Source organism: Salmo salar, chromosome ssa19 (assembly GCF_905237065.1).
Source record: "Salmo salar chromosome ssa19, Ssal_v3.1, whole genome shotgun sequence".
Classification (NCBI taxonomy): domain Eukaryota; kingdom Metazoa; phylum Chordata; class Actinopteri; order Salmoniformes; family Salmonidae; genus Salmo; species Salmo salar.
This window is the reverse complement of record NC_059460.1, coordinates 87,454,375-87,476,394: the sequence shown is the minus strand read 5'-3', so window position 1 is coordinate 87,476,394 and position 22,020 is coordinate 87,454,375. Positions and strand designations below refer to the sequence as shown.

Genomic DNA, 22,020 nt, shown 5'->3' with positions numbered 1-22,020 from the left:
GAGGCAGAATCAGGAGATAGGTTGGAGAAGGTTTGAGCAGAGGGAAGAGATGATAGGATGGAAGAGGAGAGAGTAGCGGGAGAGAGAGAGCGAAGGTTGGGACGGCGCAATACCATCCGAGTAGGGGCAGAGTGAGAAGTGTTGGATGAGAGCGAGAGGGAAAAGGATACAAGGTAGTGGTCGGAGACTTGGAGGGGAGTTGCAATGAGATTAGTGGAAGAACAGCATCTAGTAAAGATGAGGTCAAGCATATTGCCTGCCTTGTGAGTAGGGGGGGAAGGTGAGAGGGTGAGGTCAAAAGAGGAGAGGAGTGGAAAGAAGGAGGCAGAGAGGAATGAGTCAAAGGTAGACGTGGGGAGGTTAAAGTCACCCAGAACTGTGAGAGGTGAGCCATCCTCAGGAAAGGAACTTATCAAGGCGTCAAGCTCATTGATGAACTCTCCAAGGGAACCTGGAGGGCGATAAATGATAAGGATATTAAGCTTGAAAGGGCTGGTAACTGTGACAGCATGGAATTCAAAGGAGGCGATAGACAGATGGGTCAGGGGAGAAAGAGAGAAAGTCCACTTGGGAGAGATGAGGATTCCAGTGCCACCACCCCGCTGGCCAGATGCTCTCGGGGTATGCGAGAACACGTGGGCAGACGAGGAGAGAGCAGTAGGAGTAGCAGTGTTATCTGTGGTAATTCATGTTTCCGTCCAATGTGATGGCTCCCATTGGACGGGTCAGGGTAAAGCACAGATCTAGTCTAGGTTTAATCATGAGATTCTAGAATCTATCCAAGCAAGGAATAAGGCCTTTAACCTCTTACATCTAGACGTTCCGCTAGCGGAACACCTGCTCCAATATCCAATGATGGGCGTGGCGCGAAATACAAACTCCTCTAAAATCCGAAAACGTCCATTTTTCAAACATATGACTATTTTACAGCATTTTAAAGACAAGACTCTCGTTAATCTAACCACACTGTCCGATTTCAAAAAGGCTTTACAGCGAAAGCAAAACATTAGATTTTGTCAGCAGAGTACCCAGCCAGAAATAATCAGACACCCATTTTTCAAGCTAGCATATAATGTCACAAAAAACAAAACCACAGCTAAATGCAGCACTAACCTTTGATGATCTTCATCAGATGACAACCCTAGGACATGATGTTATACAATACATGCATGTTTTGTTCAATCAAGTTTATATTTATATCAAAACCCAGCTTTTTTACATTAGCATGTGACGTTCAGAACTAGCATACCCCCCGCAAACATCCGGTGAATTTACTAAATTACTCACGATAAACGTTCACAAAAAAACATAACAATTATTTTAAGAATTATAGATACAGAACTCCTCTATGCACTCGATATGTCCGATTTTAAAATAGCTTTTCGGTGAAAGCACATTTTGCAATATTCTCAGTAGATAGCCCAACCATCACGGCTAGCCATTTAGACACCGACCAAGTTTAGCCCTGACCAAACTCCGATTTACTATTACAAAAGTTTGATTACCTTTGTTGTCTTTGTCAGAATGCACTCCCAGGACTGCTACTTCAATAACAAATGTTGGTTTGGTCCAAAATAATCCATCGTTATATCCAAATAGCGGCGTTTTGTTCGTGCGTTCAAGACACTATCCGAAGTGTAAATAAGGGTCACGAGCATGGCGCAATTCGTGACAAAAGATTTCTAAATATTCCATTACCGTACTTCGAAGCATGTCAACCGCTGTTTAAAATCAATTTTTATGCCATTTTTCTCGTAAAAAAGCGATAATATTCCGACCGGGAATCTGCGTTTAGGTAAACAGACGAAAGAAAACAAAAGCATTCTGTCGACCCGGGCACGCGCCTGAGTCTCACAGTACTGTAACCAGCCACTACCCAAACGCGCTACTTTTTTTCAACCAGAGCCTGCAAAGCCACGATTCAGCTTTTTGCCGCCTTCTGAGAGCCCATGGGAGCCGTAGGAAGTGTCACGTAACAGCAGAGATCCTCTGTAATGGATAGAGATAATCAAGAAGGGCATGAAATTGTCAGACAGGGCACTTCCTGCATGGAATCTTCTCAGGTTTTGGCCTGCCAAATGAGTTCTGTTATACTCACAGACACCATTCAAACAGTTTTAGAAACTTTGGAGTGTTTTCTATCTAATAATTATATGCATATTCTAGTTTCTGGGCAGGAGTAATAATCAGATTAAATCGGGTACGTTTTTTTTCCGGCTGTGAAAATACTGCCCCCTAGCCATAACAGGTTAAGAAATGTAAGAACTCTCAACAGCAGCCTGATTTTGTTCTATATAGACATCACAGAAATGAAGCACAGAGCAGGATGGATGAAGGACAGAGCAGGATGGATGAAGCACAGAGCAGGATGATTGAAGCACAGAGCAGGATGGATGAAACACAGAGCAGGATGGATGAAGCACAGAGCAGGATGGATGAAGCACAGAACAGGATGGATGAAGCACAGAGCAGGATGGATGAAACACAGAGCAGGATGGATGAAACACAGAGCAGGATGGATGAAGCACAGAGCAGGATGGATGAAACACAGAGCAGGATGGATGAAGCACAGAGCAGGATGGATGAAGCACAGAACAGGATGGATGAAGCACAGAGCAGGATGGATGAAGCACAGAGCAGGATGGATGAAGCACAGAGCAGGTGGATGAAACACAGAGCAGGATGGATGAAGCACAGAGCAGGATGGATGAAACACAGAGCAGGATGGATGAAGCGCAGAGCAGGATGGATGAAGCTAAGAGGGGTTACTTTGCTGATAAAATCATTGAGAACAAAAATGACCCTAAAAAGCTTTGGAAATCATTTAAGGAACTAGGCTATAGTAGTACTACCAAAAACAAACTAAACAACATTGGACTGAACATCAGGGGGGAGATGGTAGATGGTATATGAGAAAGGTTGCCAATGAATTCAAGTAACTTACATCATCAGAGTGCGTAGCTGAACACTGTATGCTGGAAACACTCGCTTTGTTATTTTGGACTAAAACATAACCAATTTTCATTAAATATAAATTCCAAACTTGTTTAAATAAATACCAAACTAGCTTTTAACAACTAGGACCGCTATTTCTTGTCCCGGAAACCTGCTGAACTGACAGGTTGAAGTCTGCTGAACTGACAGGTTGAAACCTGCTGAACTGACAGGTTGAAGTCTGCTGAACTGACAGGTTGAAACCTGCTGAACTGACAGGTTGAAACCTGCTGAACTGACAGGTTGAAACCTGCTGAACTGACAGGTTGAAGTCTGCTGAACTGACAGGTTGAAACCTGCTGAACTGACAGGTTGAAGTCTGCTGAACTGACAGGTTGAAGTCTGCTGAACTGACAGGTTGAAACCTGCTGAACTGACAGGTTGAAGTCTGCTGAACTGACAGGTTGAAACCTGCTGAACTGACAGGTTGAAACCTGCTGAACTGACAGGTTGAAACCTGCTGAACTGACAGGTTGAATCCTGCTGAACTGACAGGTTGAAGTCTGCTGAACTGACAGGTTGAAACCTGCTGAACTGACAGATTGAAGTCTGCTGAACTGACAGGTTGAAGTCTGCTGAACTGACAGGTTGAAACCTGCTGAACTGACAGGTTGAAACCTGCTGAACTGACAGGTTGAAACCTGCTGAACTGACAGGTTGAAGTCTGCTGAACTGACAGGTTGAAGTCTGCTGAACTGACAGGTTGAAGTCTGCTGAACTGACAGGTTGAAGTCTGCTTGACAGAGCCGCTAAGCTGTTAGCCATTAAGGTAACGAAGTTAGTCCCCGAGGAGTTTTCTCCTCTTTGACTGGAGTAGTACATGAATGGTTCCAGAGCTGTAGGAGCTGTATCTACTACGCTTTATTTCAGGATAAACTGGATCCCTCAGAGGTCCAATGTGGCAATTGTTTGCTTGTCGAGGATTATAGACTTGAGGTGGCTTCCTTGATCACGCAGGTCACCAGTCTACGTAAGAAACTGAGGAAAACACAGAGTGGAACGTATTCTACGCCGGTGGCTGGACGGCGTTTGCGCTTGTTGGATGTATCTCCGCCTTGTCGTTTGTTGTTATCCAACTGGCCGGTGTTTCCCGGAGTTCGTTCACCAGGGGAGCCATATCCTGCCTCTCCTCCCCCATCTGATAGCGGAGTCGAAGGAGCACAGCAAGAGGAGCAAGACAATCAACAATGGTCGCATTTGGAAGCCGCAGACAGCGGCCCGCCATAAAGCAGTCTACACTCCCAACGAGAGGCCCGGAGCGGATACAAACAACAAATAGTTTTGCCGCCCTGGTGCCTGATCTTCCTGCCCCTTCGTCGCTGGGGTTACCTGTGTCTGGAGCCTGATCTTACTGCACCTTCGTCGCTAGGGGTTACCTGTGTCTGGAGCCTGATCTTCCTGCCCCTTCGTCGCTAGGGGTTACCTGTGTCTGGAGCCTGATCTTCCTGCCCCTTCGTCGCTGGGGGCGCCTGTGTCTGCGACCGCTGTGCCTACTCCTACTCCTTCCCCTATGATTTCAAAGTTGATGTTGGCAAACTTCCGTCCCTGAACTCTGGATCGAACTGGGCTTCTCCATCTGTCGTAGGCCTGCACCAGGTGCCACTAGCTGCGGGCTCAAGTTATCCTGCCTCTCGCTCGTCCATAAACAGTTCTCCAAATCCTGTGAAGCGTGAGAGTGGGTGGATTTCCTCATCCTTCTCACCAGCTGTGATTTTGGGCAGTTCCATGGTAAGAAATGTGACTGTTCCTGGAGCAAAAACAATGTCCTATCCCGGAGGTCGAGTAAATGACATTACTAAGCTGGTCCTGACTGTACTACACCAGGACATGGACATTGATTCTATCCTAGTCCATGTGGGTTTTAATGACATTATGAAGGGCAGCTCTGAACAGTTGAAACTGGATTTTAAAGAGCTGATTGACTCTCTGCTAGACATTAATAAAAGACCCATCATATCTGGCCCTGATCCCTCTCTGAATCGTGGCATTGAACGCTTTTGCAGGATTCTTTACTTCACAACTGGCTACGTGATTATTACAGCTCAATGGGTGTAACTTTTGTTGATAATTTTGACACCTTTTGGAAACAGAACAGGTTTTATAAGGAGGATGGGATCCACCCAAATCATTTGGGTTCCTGGATCCTTTCACAGCATTATAAGGATGCGTTGAGACAATGACTTATCAATGACCCAAGCCCAGCTCAGTTAATCCCTACCATTGGGTTGCTGAGTTGTCATAACGCTTCAGCAAATGTACATTATCCCAGGGGTGTTGGTAGACACAATGTAAGTAACCTCATTTATGTCCCTCTTACTGCCCTGAATGCCTCTGCTGATCCTACAGCTACTGTATGCAGTAATCATGTGCCTATTGACCAGATTTATGCTGTTACCACTGAGGCGGTGTGCCCTAGTAGGAAGTCCACTGTGTGCAGCTCACCCTGTGTCATAAAATAAGTCGTACTCGTCACGGAAAATGTCGTACTGGAGAGAAGAGGACCAAGGCGCAGCGAGACTGTGAATACTCATACTTTAATAGACTCAAGTAAGGCATCCACAGGAAAACAATAACACGTGACAGCGGCAACAGTTTGCAGGCTAAAAAACACAGTGCAAAACAACCACCCACAAACCCCAGTGACAAACAACTCCTACATATATGACTCACAATCAGGAACAACGATTCCCAGCTGTTCCTGATCAGGAGTCACAAGACACACACAAGACTGCCACGTCCTGACACCCAAACTACTACACCAGCTCCATCTGCTGGTCAGGACGTGACACCCTGCACTAATATAAATAACATGAAAATATCTACTTCTGCTGAGCTTCCCAGTAAAGCAATAAAAACAAGCAAGCATCTGAGAAACAAGCTCAAAATAGCCTACGTTAATATATGTAGCTTAAGAAACAAGGTTCATGAAGTCAGTAACTTGCTTGTAACAGATGACATTCATATTCTGACTATCTCTGAAACTCACTTAGATAATACCTTCGATGATACAGTGGTAACAATACATGGTTATAACATTTACAGAAAACACAGAAATGCCAATGGTGGAGGTGTTGCCATGTATATTCAGAACCACATTCCTGTAAAGATTAGAGAGGATCTCATGTTAAATACTGTTGAAGTAATATGGCTACAGGTTCATCTGCCTCACCTAAAGCCCATTCTGGTGGGAAGCTGCTATAGACCACCAAGTGCTAACAGTCAGTATCTGGATAATGTTAAATACTGTTGAAGTAATATGGCTGCAGGTTCATCTGCCTCACCTAAAGCCCATTCTGGTGGGAAGCTGCTATAGACCACCAAATGCTAACAGTCAGTATCTGGATAATGTATGAAAAGCTTGATAATGTATGTGATATCAACAGAGAAGTATATTTTCTGGGTGATTTAAATATTGACTGGCTATCATCAAGCTGCCCACTCAAGAGAAAGCTTCAAACTGTAACCAGTGCCTGAAGCCTGGTTCAGGTTATCAGTCAACCTACCAGCGTAGTTACAAACAGCACAGGAATGAAATCCTCAACATGTATTGATCACATCTTTACTAACGCTGCAGATATTTGCTTTAAAGCAGTATCCAGATCCATAGGATGTAGTGATCACAATATAGTAGCCATATCTAGGAAAACCAAAATTCCAAAGGCTGGGCCTAATATACTGTATACAGTGGGGCAAAAAGGTATTTAGTCAGCCACCAATTGTGCAAGTTCTCCCACTTAAAAAGATGAGAGGCCTGTAATTTTAATCATAGGTACACTTCAACTATGACAGACAAAATGAGAAAAAAAAATCCAGAAAATCACATTGTAGGATTTTTTATGAATTTATTTGCAAATTATGGTGGAAAATAAGTATTTGGTCAATAACAAAAGTTTATCTCAATACTTTGTTGTATACCCTATGTTGGCAATGACACAGGTCAAACGTTTTCTGTAAGTCTTCACAAGGTTTTCACACACTGTTGCTGGTATTTTGGCCCATTCCTCCATGCAGATCTCCTCTAGAGCAGTGATGTTTTGGGGCTGTCGCTGGGCAACACGGACTTTCAACTCCCCCCAAAGATTTTCTATGGGGTTGAGATCTGGAGACTGGCTAGGCCACTCCAGGACCTTGAAATGCTTCTTACGAAGCCACTCCTTCGTTGCCCGGGCGGTGTATTTGGGATCATTGTCATGCTGAAAGACCCAGCCACGTTTCATCTTCAATGCCCTTGCTGATGGAAGGAGGTTTTCACTCAAAATCTCACGATACATGGCCCCATTCATTCTTTCCTTTACACGGATCAGTCGTCCTGGTCCCTTTGCAGAAAAACAGCCCCAAAGCATGATGTTTCCACCCACATGCTTCACAGTAGGTATGGTGTTCTTTGGATGCAACTCAGCATTCTTTGTCCTCCAAACACGACAAGTTGAGTTTTTACCAAAAAGTTATATTTTGGTTTCATCTGACCATATGACATTCTCCCAATCCTCTTCTGGATCATCCAAATGCTCTCTAGCAAACTTCAGACGGGCCTGGACATGTACTGGCTTAAGCAGGGGGACACGTCTGGCACTGCAGGATTTGAGTCCCTGGCGGCGTAGTGTGTTACTGATGGTAGGCTTTGTTACTTTGGTCCCAGCTCTCTGCAGGTCATTCACTAGGTCCCCCCGTGTGCTTCTGGGATTTTTGCTCACCATTCTTGTGATCATTTTGACCCCACGGGGTGAGATCTTGCATGGAGCCCCAGATCGAGAGAGATTATCAGTGGTCTTGTATGTCTTCCATTTCCTAATAATTGCTCCCACAGTTGATTTCTTCAAACCAAGCTGCTTACCTATTGCAGATTCAGTCTTCCCAGCCTGGTGCAGGTCTACAATTTTGTTTCTGGTGTCCTTTGACAGCTCTTTGGTCTTGGCCATAGTGGAGTTTGGAGTGTGACTGTTTGAGGTTGTGGACAGGTGTCTTTTATACTGATAACAAGTTCAAACAGGTGCCATTAATACAGGTAATGAGTGGAGGACAGAGGAGCCTCTTAAAGAAGAAGTTACAGGTCTATGAGAACCAGAAATCTTGCTTGTTTGTAGGTGACCAAATACTTATTTTCCACCAAAATTCATAAAAAATCCTACAATGTGATTTTCTGGAATTTCTTTTCTCATTTTGTCTGTCATAGTTGACGTGTACCTATGATGAAAATTACAGGCCTCTCTCATCTTTTTAAGTGGGAGAACTTGCACAATTGGTGGCTTTTTTGCCCCACTGTAAGAGGTCATACAATACGTTTTGTAGTGATTCCTATGTTGATGATGTAAAGAATATTTGCTGGTCTGTGGTGTGTAATGAGGAGCAACCAGACGCTGCACTGGACACATTTATTAAACTACTTATTCCAGTTACTAATAAGCACCCATTAAGAAAATGACTAAAAACTGGATTTATGAGGAATTGAAAAATGGTATGGTTGAGAGGGATGAGGCAAAAGAAATGGCAAATAAGCCTGGCTGCACAACCGATTGGGAAACGTACTGCAAATTGAGAAATAATGTGATTAAACTGAATAAAAAGAAGAAGAAACTACACTATGAAACAAAGATAAATGACATGAAGAAGGATAGTAAAAAGCTTTGGAGCAAATTCAATTACATTTTGGGAAAAAAGGCAAACTCATCTCCATCATTCATTGAATCAGATGCTCATTCATCACAAAACCAACTGATATTACCAACTACAATTATTATTCATTTTTTTCTACCCAATTTCCAATTGGTAGTTACAGTCTTGTCTCATCGCTGCAACTCCCGTACGGCCTCAGGAGAGGCGAAGGTCGAGAGCCTTTGTGACGATCGTCGTAAGGAGTAGACCAAGGTGCAGCGTGTTGAGTGCTCATGATAAATATTTATTTTAACTCAGAACACTAAAGCAAAATAACAAACAAACGGAAAACGAACGTCACGTTCTGCAGGCTTTACTGAGCCGTGCAAAAACAAGATCCCACACTGAAGGAGGGAAGAAGGGCTATGTTTTGTATTTCTATGCTCTGTCTATGTTGTGTATTTCTTTGTGTTGGCCTGGTATGGCTCTCAATCAGGAACAGCTGTACATCGTTGTTGCTGATTGGGAGTCATACTTAGGTAGCCCTGTTTTCACCTGTCCTTTGTTGGAAGTTGTTTTTGCACTGCTGTGTTTAGCCTGCAATACTGTGCGTTCGTTCGTTTTTCTTGTTTTGTCATTTAAGTGTTCTAATAAACGATAAAATGAGCACTCAACCCGCTGCGCCTTGGTCCATTACATACGACGACCGTTACACTGCCTAAGTATGATTCCCAATCAGAGACAACGATAGACAGCTGCCTCTGATTAGGATCCATACTCAGCCCAAAACAAAGAAATAGAAAACATAGACTGGCATAGAATGCCCACCCCACATCACACCCTGACCTAACCCCCCAAAAAGGGAAAATAAACAGCAATCTAAGGTCAGGGCGTGACAGCCGTGCATCCTCCGAAACACAACCCTGCCAAGCCGCACTGCTTCTTGACACAATGCCCACTTAACCCTTCGGGAAGCCAGCCGCACCAATGTGTCGGAGGAAACCCCGTACACCTGGCGACCATGTCAGTGTGCACTGCACCCGGCCCACCACAGGAGTTGCTAGTGCTAGTGCACGATGGGACAAGGATATCCCTTCCGGCCAAACCCTCCCCTAACCCGGACGACGCTGGGCCAATTGTGCGCCTGCCCCATGGGTCTCCCGGGTCGCGGCCGGCTGCGACAGAGCCTGGACTCAAACCAGGATCTCTAGTGGCACAGCTAGCACTGCGATGCAGTGGTACCGCTGGTTTGCTAAGTTCTGTCTGTAGCATCCCAACAGTTTGGGCTACACACTAATATGACCCATCTTTGTAAAGGTGAGACTCTCCCGAACACAAATATTTTTGTTTGTTTTGCTCTCGGAAGCCCACAAGCCTCACAAGACTTGTCTGAAGGTAGCCCGGGCAAAATGTATGGAAGTATACAGTATATGTAATTCAATGCTTATTTTTCTTTTGTTTAGATTTTATTGTGATATATTTTTTTAACAATACAAAACATCCACAACATCACCCCTAACCAGACCCCCCCCTGTTCACACCCCCATCTCCAGCGCCCGCATCACTCTCTAACTGCAGCATTGTGTTTCTCTCCGTAGCCCACGCACTTTCAAGAAGAATTATGCCGAGTTAAGGGTTCAGCCAAACTCCACCCATCGGATATCTCACTACAGTATTGTGTTTCTCTCCGTAGCGCTTCCAACATTTACATAATAAAACATTTGACCTTTCCAATGTGTTAACGATGGAGGATTGGTTGATTTCCAAAGTATGCGTTTTGCAAGATGATCAAGGAAAAAAGTATCATCCAACCCATCGGAAATCTCACTGCACCCTCCTCATATGCCATGTCCTCACCCTCCTCATATGCCATGTCCTCACCCTCCTCATATGCCATGTCCTCACCCTCCTCATATGCCATGTCCTCACCCTCCTCATATGCCATGTCCTCACCCTCCTCATATGCCATGTCCTCACCCTCCTCATATGCCATGTCCTCATATGCCATGTCCTCACCCTCCTCATATGCCATGTCCTCACCCTCCTCATATGCCATGTCCTCACCCTCCTCATATGCCATGTCCTCATATGCCATGTCCTCATATGCCATGTCCTCACCCTCCTCATATGCCATGTCCTCATATGCCATGTCCTCATATGCCATGTCCTCATATGCCATGTCCTCATATGCCATGTCCTCACCCTCCTCATATGCCATGTCCTCACCCTCCTCATATGCCATGTCCTCACCCTCCTCACATGCCATGTCCTCACCCTCCTCATATGCCATGTCCTCACCCTCCTCATATGCCATGTCCTCACCCTCCTCATATGCCATGTCCTCATATGCCATGTCCTCACCCTCCTCATATGCCATGTCCTCACCCTCCTCATATGCCATGTCCTCATATGCCATGTCCTCACCCTCCTCATATGCCATGTCCTCACCCTCCTCATATGCCATGTCCTCATATGCCATGTCCTCATATGCCATGTCCTCATATGCCATGTCCTCACACTCCTCATATGCCATGTCTGATTTAAAAGTACATTTACATTGTAATACTTCTGACAGCAAACTTTCTAACTCTGCCCATAACTTTTGGACTTTATAACATTTTCAGAAGGCATGTGTTATTGAGTCATTGTTAGTTTTACAGTTAAGTCATGACCCTGCCGTTGGGCTGTAGAATTTCGTCTCTTGTGTAATACTTTAGAACCGTTTGGCCATAATGACCATCGTTATGTTTGGAGGAAAAAGGGGGAGGCTTGCAAGCCGAAGAACACCATCCCAACCGTGAAGCACGGGGGTGGCAGCATCATGTTGTGGGGGTGCTTCGCTGCAGGAGGGACTGGTGCACTTCACAAAATAGATGGCATCATGAGGACGGAAAATTATTTGAATATATTGAAGCAACATCTCAAGACATCAGTCAGGAAGTTAAAGCTTGGTTGCAAATGAGTTTTCCAAATGGACAAGCATACTTCCAAAGTTGTGGCAAAATGGCTTAAGGACAACAAAGTCAAGGTATTGGAGTGGCCATCACAAAGCCCTGACCTCAATCCTATAGAAAAGTTGTGGACAGAACTGAAAAAGCGTGTGCGAGCAAGGAGGCCTACAAACCTGACTCAGTTACACCAGCTCTGTTAGGAGGAATGGGCCAAAATTCACCCAACTTATTGTGGGAAGCTTGTGGAAGGCTACCAGAAACGTTTAACCCAACTTAAACAATTTAAAGGCAATGCTACCAAATACTAATTGAGTGTATGTAAACTTCTGACCCACTGGGAATGTGATGGAAGAAATAAAAGCTGAAATAAATCATTCTCTCTACTATTATTCTGACATTTCACATTCTTAAAATAAAGTGGTGATCCTAACTGACCTAAAACAGGACATTTTTACTCTGATTAAATGTCAGGAATTGTGAAAAGCGGAGTTTAAATGTATTTGGCTAAGGTGTATGTAAACTTCCGACTTCAACTGTAGCTAGGCTCTCTGCAAGGTTTTGTATAGCTTGCCTATCATATGAACATCATTTTCTGACTCAAATACAGATCGTTCTGATGTCCAAAAGATTTCAAATCAAAATGTCTTGATATCAAAATTTTAAGTAGCATGTATTTAACAAATATCCAAATTTGCTTTTTAATTCAGTCATGGAAATAAATGTATTTTCTGTTACTAAGTAATTTACGGTTTCTATCCCTTTAGTTTTCTAGGTGGACCAATTTATCAGTGAATTCTGAAAAGCTGTCCAAGGATTGTTCCAGAAGGTTGTGTTTTTAGGGAGGGATATTGGTTCTTGTAGAATATGTTTAATTTTCTTGTATAGGAAGGTTAAAACAACCCTCTGACTGTAAAACGTTCCTGTTTATTCCATGATTTGTGGGGTGCTCAAAAAGCATGCGATTGATTTCAAACAAACCAGAAAGGGTGTAAAATGCGCCTGTGATTGGTGATGGTATGTTAACTCTTTGTCTGCAGAGTCTGGTGAGGAGGAGGAAAGGGCAGAGTTCACGGTGACTCCTGACTGTGGGGTCCTGAAGCCGTTGGAGTATCCGGTCTCCTCTTGCACACAGCCCCTACAGATCAGCTTCACTGCTAGGTAACTAACCCTAACTAACACACAGCCCCTACAAATCAGCTAAACAGCCAGGTAACTAACCCTAACTAACACACAGCCCCCTACAGATCAGCTAAACAGCCAGGTAACTAACCCTAACCCTAACTAACACACAGCCCCCTACAGATCAGCTAAACAGCTAGGTAACTAACCCTAACTAACACACAGCCCCTACAAATCAGCTAAACAGCCAGGTAACTAACCCTAACTAACACACAGCCCCCTACAGATCAGCTAAACAGCCAGGTAACTAACCCTAACCCTAACTAACACACAGCCCCCTACAGATCAGCTAAACAGCCAGGTAACTAACCCTAACTAACACACAGCCCCCTACAGATCAGCTAAACAGCCAGGTAACTAACCCTAACTAACACACAGCCCCCTACAGATCAGCTTCACTGCTAGGTAACTAACCCTAACTAACACACAGCCCCTACAAATCAGCTAAACAGCCAGGTAACTAACCCTAACTAACACACAGCCCCTACAGATCAGCTAAACAGCCAGGTAACTAACCCTAACCCTAACTAACACACAGCCCCCTACAGATCAGCTAAACAGCCAGGTAACTAACCCTAACTAACACACAGCCCCTACAGATCAGCTAAACAGCCAGGTAACTAACCCTAACCCTAACTAACACACAGCCCCCTACAGATCAGCTAAACAGCCAGGTAACTAACCCTAACTAACACACAGCCCCCTACAGATCAGCTAAACAGCCAGGTAACTAACCCTAACTAACACACAGCCCCTACAGATCAGCTAAAAAGCCAGGTAACTAACCCTAACCCTAACTAACACACAGCCCCCTACAGATCAGCTAAACAGCCAGGTAACTAACCCTAACCCTAACTAACACACAGCCCCCTACAGATCAGCTAAACAGCCAGGTAACTAACCCTAACTAACACACAGCCCCTACAGATCAGCTAAACAGCCAGGTAACTAACCCTAACTAACACACAGCCCCCTACAGATCAGCTAAACAGCCAGGTAACTAACCCTAAATAACACACAGCCCCTACAGATCAGCTAAACAGCCAGGTAACTAACCCTAACCCTAACTAACACACAGCCCCTACAGATCAGCTAAACAGCCAGGTAACTAACCCTAACCCTAACTAACACACAGCCCCCTACAGATCAGCTAAACAGCCAGGTAACTAACCCTAACCCTAACTAACACACAGCCCCCTACAGATCAGCTAAACAGCCAGGTAACTAACCCTAACTAACACACAGCCCCCTACAGATCAGCTAAACAGCCAGGTAACTAACCCTAACCCTAACTAACACACAGCCCCCTACAGATCAGCTAAACAGCCAGGTAACTAACCCTAACTAACACACAGCCCCCTACAGATCAGCTAAACAGCCAGGTAACTAACCCTAACCCTAACTAACACACAGCCCCCTACAGATCAGCTAAACAGCCAGGTAACTAACCCTAACCCTAACTAACACACAGCCCCCTACAGATCAGCTAAACAGCCAGGTAACTAACCCTAACCCTAACTAGCACACAGCCCCCTACAGATCAGCTAAACAGCCAGGTAACTAACCCTAACCCTAACTAACACACAGCCCCCTACAGATCAGCTAAACAGCCAGGTAACTAACCCTAACTAACACACAGCCCCCTACAGATCAGCTAAACAGCCAGGTAACTAACCCTAACCCTAACTAACACACAGCCCCCTACAGATCAGCTAAACAGCCAGGTAACTAACCCTAACCCTAACTAACACACAGCCCCCTACAGATCAGCTAAACAGCCAGGTAACTAAACCTAACTAACACACAGCCCCTACAGATCAGCTAAACAGCCAGGTAACTAACCCTAACCCTAACTAACACACAGCCCCCTACAGATCAGCTAAACAGCCAGGTAACTAACCCTAACCCTAACTAACACACAGCCCCCTACAGATCAGCTAAACAGCCAGGTAACTAACCCTAACTAACACACAGCCCCCTACAGATCAGCTAAACAGCCAGGTAACTAACCCTAACTAACACACAGCCCCTACAGATCAGCTAAACAGCCAGGTAACTAACCCTAACTAACACACAGCCCCCTACAGATCAGCTAAACAGCCAGGTAACTAACCCTAAATAACACACAGCCCCTACAGATCAGCTAAACAGCCAGGTAACTAACCCTAACCCTAACTAACACACAGCCCCTACAGATCAGCTAAACAGCCAGGTAACTAACCCTAACCCTAACTAACACACAGCCCCCTACAGATCAGCTAAACAGCCAGGTAACTAACCCTAACCCTAACTAACACACAGCCCCCTACAGATCAGCTAAACAGCCAGGTAACTAACCCTAACTAACACACAGCCCCCTACAGATCAGCTAAACAGCCAGGTAACTAACCCTAACCAACACACAGCCCCCTACAGATCAGCTAAACAGCCAGGTAACTAACCCTAACCCTAACTAACACACAGCCCCCTACAGATCAGCTAAACAGCCAGGTAACTAACCCTAACCCTAACTAACACACAGCCCCCTACAGATCAGCTAAACAGCCAGGTAACTAACCCTAACCCTAACTAACACACAGCCCCCTACAGATCAGCTAAACAGCCAGGTAACTAACCCTAACCCTAACTAACACACAGCCCCCTACAGATCAGCTAAACAGCCAGGTAACTAACCCTAACCCTAACTAACACACAGCCCCCTACAGATCAGCTAAACAGCCAGGTAACTAACCCTAACCCTAACTAACACACAGCCCCCTACAGATCAGCTAAACAGCCAGGTAACTAACCCTAACTAACACACAGCCCCTACAGATCAGCTAAACAGCCAGGTAACTAACCCTAACCCTAACTAACACACAGCCCCCTACAGATCAGCTAAACAGCCAGGTAACTAACCCTAACCCTAACTAACACACAGCCCCCTACAGATCAGCTAAACAGCCAGGTAACTAACCCTAACCCTAACTAACACACAGCCCCCTACAGATCAGCTAAACAGCCAGGTAACTAACCCTAACCCTAACTAACACACAGCCCCCTACAGATCACCTAAACAGCCAGGTAACTAACCCTAACTAACACACAGCCCCCTACAGATCAGCTAAACAGCCAGGTAACTAACCCTAACCCTAACTAACACACAGCCCCCTACAGATCAGCTAAACAGCCAGGTAACTAACCCTAACTAACACACAGCCCCCTACAGATCAGCTAAACAGCCAGGTAACTAACCCTAACTAACACACAGCCCCCTACAGATCAGCTAAACAGCCAGGTAACTAACCCTAACTAACACACAGCCCCCTACAGATCAGCTAAACAGCCAGGTAACTAACCCTAACTAACACACAGCCCCCTACAGATCAGCTAAACAGCCAGGTAACTAACCCTAACCCTAACTAACACACAGCCCCTACAGATCAGCTAAACAGCCAGGTAACTAACCCTAACTATATATGGTTTGGTTACTGTCCATATTTCTCTATATGGTTTAGTTATATATTTCCCTATATGGTTTGGTTATATATTTCCCTATATGGTTTAGTTATATATTTCCCTATATGGTTTGGTTATATATTTCTGACATTATAACGCCATCATTACTGGTTCTCTACCAAGTCTAATTTGTCTCCTGTAGCAACGAGAGGGAGTTCCAAGCCACCGCCGTAGTAAAGGGGGTCCTGGGGGAGCCTCCTTTATCGCTACACGTCCAGGGAAGCGGCTCCTTCGACCAGAGATTTGTATCTCTACTAGCCGACATTTAGCAGGAGTCTCAGAGGACAGGACTTTAACCTGAGAACACTGTCAAGAGTTTTGTGCACTCTTTGCATGTATTCATCACGTATTGTACTTAGTTAATAGCACAGGAGGTTGGTGGCACCTTAATTAGGGAGAATGGGCTGGTGGTAATGACTGGAGCGGCATTAAATACATCAAACACATGGTTTCCATGTGTTTGATGCCGTTCCGTTTGCTCCGTTCCAGCCATTACTTGGAGCTGTCCTCTCCTCAGCAGCCTCCACTGGTGTATGTGATGTTACTGTGTCCGTTGTTGGTTTATGGAAATGAACAATTCAACTATTCACAAGTGTTTCTGTGTTTTTATTGAGCGTTACGCTGGCCTAGAGCTTTCAATGGACTGTTAGAACACAACTCATGACTCACTACCAGTCCATACCATCACCAGTCCAGAGGTCCAAGATGATTTACTGGTTTATAATACTGGTATTCTGAACAGAAAGACCTGCATCTGATACCACATTCTGTCACATTCATCAAAATATGGAAATACACTTTGGAAAAAGGAAGAAAACGTTGGAAGTCAGGCAAAAAGGACATTGTCGAAGTTTAATTTAGTAAAACAAAAGGTGCGAAAGGAGAGTTGAAAATAAAGACAAGGGAGGAACAGATTTTTTATTTTAGTTTTTTCTTCACCTTTATTTAACCTGGTAGGCTAGTTGAGAAGAAGTCCTTTATTTAACCAGGTAGGCAAGTTGAGAACAAGTCCTTTATTTAACCAGGTAGGCAAGTTGAGAAGAAGTTCTCATTTACAACTGCGACCTGGCCAAGATAAAGCAAAGCAGTGCGACACAAACAACAACACAGAGTTACACATGGAGTAAAACAAACGTACAGTCTATAACGCAATAGGAAAAAGTCTATATACAGTGAGTGCAAATGAGGTCAGATAAGGGAGGAAAGGCAATAAAATAGGCCATAGTGGCAAAATAATTACAATATAGCAATTAAACACTGGAATGGTAGATGTGCAGAAGATGAATGTGCAAGTAGAGATACTGGGGTGTATAGGAGCAAGATAAATAAATAAATACAGTATGGGGATGAGGTAGGTAGATGAATGGGCTGTTTACAGATGGGCTATGTACAGGTGCAGTGATCTGTGAGCTGCTCTGACAGCTGGTGCTTAAAGCTAGTGAGGGAGATATGAGTCTCCAGCTTCAGAGATTTTTGCAGTTCGTTCCAGTCATTGGCAGCAGAGAACTGGAAGGAGAGACGGCCAAAGGAGGAGTTGGCTTTAGGGGTGACCAGTGAGATATACCTGCTGGAGCGCGTGCTACGGGTGGGTGCTGCTATGGTGACCAGTGAGCAGAGATAAGGCGTGGCTTTACCTAGCAGAGACTTGTAGATGACCTGGAGCCAGTGGGTTTGGCGATGAATGTGCAGCGAGGGCCAGCCAACGAGAGCATTCAGGTCGCAGTGGTGGGTAGTATATGGGGTTTTGGTGACAAAACGGATGGCACTGTGATAGACTGCATCCTGTTTGCTGAGTAGAGTGTTGGAGGCTATTTTATAGATGACATCACCGAAGTCAAGGATCGGTAAGATGGTCAGTTTTACGAGGGTATGTTTGGCAGCAGGAGGGAAGGATGCAAAAGTAATGTTTGGAAATATAGCCTATATATGAACTACATGTATCAACTTTCACAGTGAAGGCTTTTATTTATACATTGTGTGTGAATGAATTGAACATCGCCAAACGCATCACTAAACAATATTGTGCCTATTTAATGCAACCCTGTTAATAGAAGGGAAAGCCTCATACAGCTGACCTAACCGCTTGGAACAAGTTCCCTTCTCATCCAGAGCCCAGAAACACAGATCAACTGCAGGTTAGCAGTTTAGCTCCCATCTGAAGGCTGGGGGTATTTAGGAAGTACTGTTTACTCCCATCTGAAGGCTGGGGGGCATTTAGGAAGTACTGTTTACTCCCATCTGAAGGCTGGGGGGGTATTTAGGAAGTACTGTTTACTCCCATCTGAAGGGCATTTAGGAAGTACTGTTTACTCCCATCTGAAGGCTGGGGGTATTTAGGAAGTACTGTTTACTCCCATCTGAAGGCTGGGGGGTATTTAGGAAGTACTGTTTACTCCCATCTGAAGGCTGGGGGTATTTAGGAAGTACTGTTTACTCCCATCTGAAGGGTATTTAGGAAGTACTGTTTACTCCCATCTGAAGGCTGGGGGCATTTAGGAAGTACTGTTTACTCCCATCTGAAGGCTGGGGGGTATTTAGGAAGTACTGTTTACTCCCATCTGAAGGCTGGGGGGTATTTAGGAAGTACTGTTTACTCCCATCTGAAGGCTGGGGGGGTATTTAGGAAGTACTGTTTACTCCCATCTGAAGGCTGGGGGCATTTAGGAAGTACTGTTTACTCCCATCTGAAGGCTGGGGGCATTTAGGAAGTACTGTTTACTCCCATCTGAAGGCTGGGGGTATTTAGGAAGTACTGTTTACTCCCATCTGAAGGCTGGGGGGTATTTAGGAAGTACTGTTTACTCCCATCTGAAGGCTGGGGGGTATTTAGGAAGTACTGTTTACTCCCATCTGAAGGGTATTTAGGAAGTACTGTTTACTCCCATCTGAAGGCTGGGGGGTATTTAGGAAGTACTGTTTACTCCCATCTGAAGGGTATTTAGGAAGTACTGTTTACTCCCATCTGAAGGCTGGGGGTATTTAGGACGTACTGTTTACTCCCATCTGAAGGCTGGGGGGTATTTAGGAAGTACTGTTTACTCCCATCTGAAGGGTATTTAGGAAGTACTGTTTACTCCCATCTGAAGGGTATTTAGGAAGTACTGTTTACTCCCATCTGAAGGCTGGGGGGGTATTTAGGAAGTACTGTTTACTCCCATCTGAAGGCTGGGGGTATTTAGGAAGTACTGTTTACTCCCATCTGAAGGCTGGGGGGTATTTAGGAAGTACTGTTTACTCCCATCTGAAGGCTGGGGGGCATTTAGGAAGTACTGTTTACTCCCATCTGAAGGGTATTTAGGAAGTACTGTTTACTCCCATCTGAAGGGTATTTAGGAAGTACTGTTTACTCCCATCTGAAGGGTATTTAGGAAGTACTGTTTACTCCCATCTGAAGGCTGGGGGGTATTTAGGAAGTACTGTTTACTCCCATCTGAAGGCTGGGGGGTATTTAGGAAGTACTGTTTACTCCCATCTGAAGGGGGTATTTAGGAAGTACTGTTTACTCCCATCTGAAGGCTGGGGGTATTTAGGAAGTACTGTTTACTCCCATCTGAAGGCTGGGGGGTATTTAGGAAGTACTGTTTACTCCCATCTGAAGGCTGGGGGTATTTAGGAAGTACTGTTTACTCCCATCTGAAGGGTATTTAGGAAGTACTGTTTACTCCCATCTGAAGGCTGGGGGGTATTTAGGAAGTACTGTTTACTCCCATCTGAAGGCTGGGGGTATTTAGGAAGTACTGTTTACTCCCATCTGAAGGGCATTTAGGAAGTACTGTTTACTCCCATCTGAAGGCTGGGGGGGTATTTAGGAAGTACTGTTTACTCCCATCTGAAGGCTGGGGGGTATTTAGGAAGTACTGTTTACTCCCATCTGAAGGCTGGGGGGTATTTAGGAAGTACTGTTTACTCCCATCTGAAGGGCATTTAGGAAGTACTGTTTACTCCCATCTGAAGGCTGGGGGCATTTAGGAAGTACTGTTTACTCCCATCTGAAGGCTGGGGGTATTTAGGAAGTACTGTTTACTCCCATCTGAAGGGTATTTAGGAAGTACTGTTTACTCCCATCTGAAGGCTGGGGGGCATTTAGGAAGTACTGTTTACTCCCATCTGAAGGGTATTTAGGAAGTACTGTTTACTCCCATCTGAAGGGCATTTAGGAAGTACTGTTTACTCCCATCTGAAGGCTGGGGGGTATTTAGGAAGTACTGTTTACTCCCATCTGAAGGCTGGGGGCATTTAGGAAGTACTGTTTACTCCCATCTGAAGGGTATTTAGGAAGTACTGTTTACTCCCATCTGAAGGCTGGGGGGTATTTAGGAAGTACTGTTTACTCCCATCTGAAGGGTATTTAGGAAGTACTGTTTACTCCCATCTGAAGGCTGGGGGGTATTTAGGAAGTACTGTTTACTCCCATCTGAAGGCTGGGGGCATTTAGGAAGTACTGTTTACTCCCATCTGAAGGCTGGGGGCATTTAGGAAGTACTGTTTACTCCCATCTGAAGGCTGGGGGGTATTTAGGAAGTACTGTTTACTCCCATCTGAAGGCTGGGGGCATTTAGGAAGTACTGTTTACTCCCATCTGAAGGCTGGGGGTATTTAGGAAGTACTGTTTACTCCCATCTGAAGGCTGGGGGTATTTAGGAAGTACTGTTTACTCCCATCTGAAGGCTGGGGGTATTTAGGAAGTACTGTTTACTCCCATCTGAAGGCTGGGGGTATTTAGGAAGTACTGTTTACTCCCATCTGAAGGGTATTTAGGAAGTACTATTTACTCCCATCTGAAGGCTGGGGGTATTTAGGAAGTACTGTTTACTCCCATCTGAAGGCTGGGGGCATTTAGGAAGTACTGTTTACTCCCATCTGAAGGCTGGGGGTATTTAGGAAGTACTGTTTACTCCCATCTGAAGGCTGGGGGCATTTAGGAAGTACTGTTTACTCCCATCTGAAGGCTGGGGGGTATTTAGGAAGTACTGTTTACTCCCATCTGAAGGCTGGGGGTATTTAGGAAGTACTGTTTACTCCCATCTGAAGGCTGGGGGTATTTAGGAAGTACTGTTTACTCCCATCTGAAGGCTGGGGGTATTTAGGAAGTACTGTTTACTCCCATCTGAAGGCTGGGGGTATTTAGGAAGTACTGTTTACTCCCATCTGAAGGCTGGGGGTATTTAGGAAGTACTGTTTACTCCCATCTGAAGGCTGGGGGTATTTAGGAAGTACTGTTTACTCCCATCTGAAGGCTGGGGGTATTTAGGAAGTACTGTTTACTCCCATCTGAAGGCTGGGGGCATTTAGGAAGTACTGTTTACTCCCATCTGAAGGCTGGGGGTATTTAGGAAGTACTGTTTACTCCCATCTGAAGGGTATTTAGGAAGTACTGTTTACTCCCATCTGAAGGCTGGGGGTATTTAGGAAGTACTGTTTACTCCCATCTGAAGGCTGGGGGTATTTAGGAAGTACTGTTTACTCCCATCTGAAGGCTGGGGGCATTTAGGAAGTACTGTTTACTCCCATCTGAAGGCTGGGGGTATTTAGGAAGTACTGTTTACTCCCATCTGAAGGCTGGGGGTATTTAGGAAGTACTGTTTACTCCCATCTGAAGGCTGGGGGCATTTAGGACGCCTTCTACTGCGGACCGCTAAAATATCCTAATGATTATGATCACACTTCCTCAATTCAAATATTATGGCGTCATTATACCAACGATGGTTTGGTTTAGAAACTGAGGAGCCAAGCTGGAGTTACCAGTGTTGTCTGTTACTGCCAGGACTTGTTGAAATATCTTCACGCTTATAAAAAAACTCCAGGC

The 22,020-nt window shown here is 44.9% G+C and overlaps 1 protein-coding gene across 1 annotated transcript in view; it reads left to right on the top strand.

Moving 5' to 3' along the window:
• The window catches only part of dlec1 (DLEC1 cilia and flagella associated protein), a 118,260-nt gene extending 101,459 nt beyond the window's left edge, over positions 1-16,801 (top strand). Inside the window, 2 exon segments of the mRNA XM_045702866.1 lie at positions 12,575-12,695; positions 16,357-16,801. Of these exon segments, the coding sequence (XP_045558822.1) occupies positions 12,575-12,695; positions 16,357-16,483 (248 nt within the window). The 3' untranslated portion in view covers positions 16,484-16,801.
• The last annotated feature ends 5,219 nt before the right edge of the window (positions 16,802-22,020 follow it).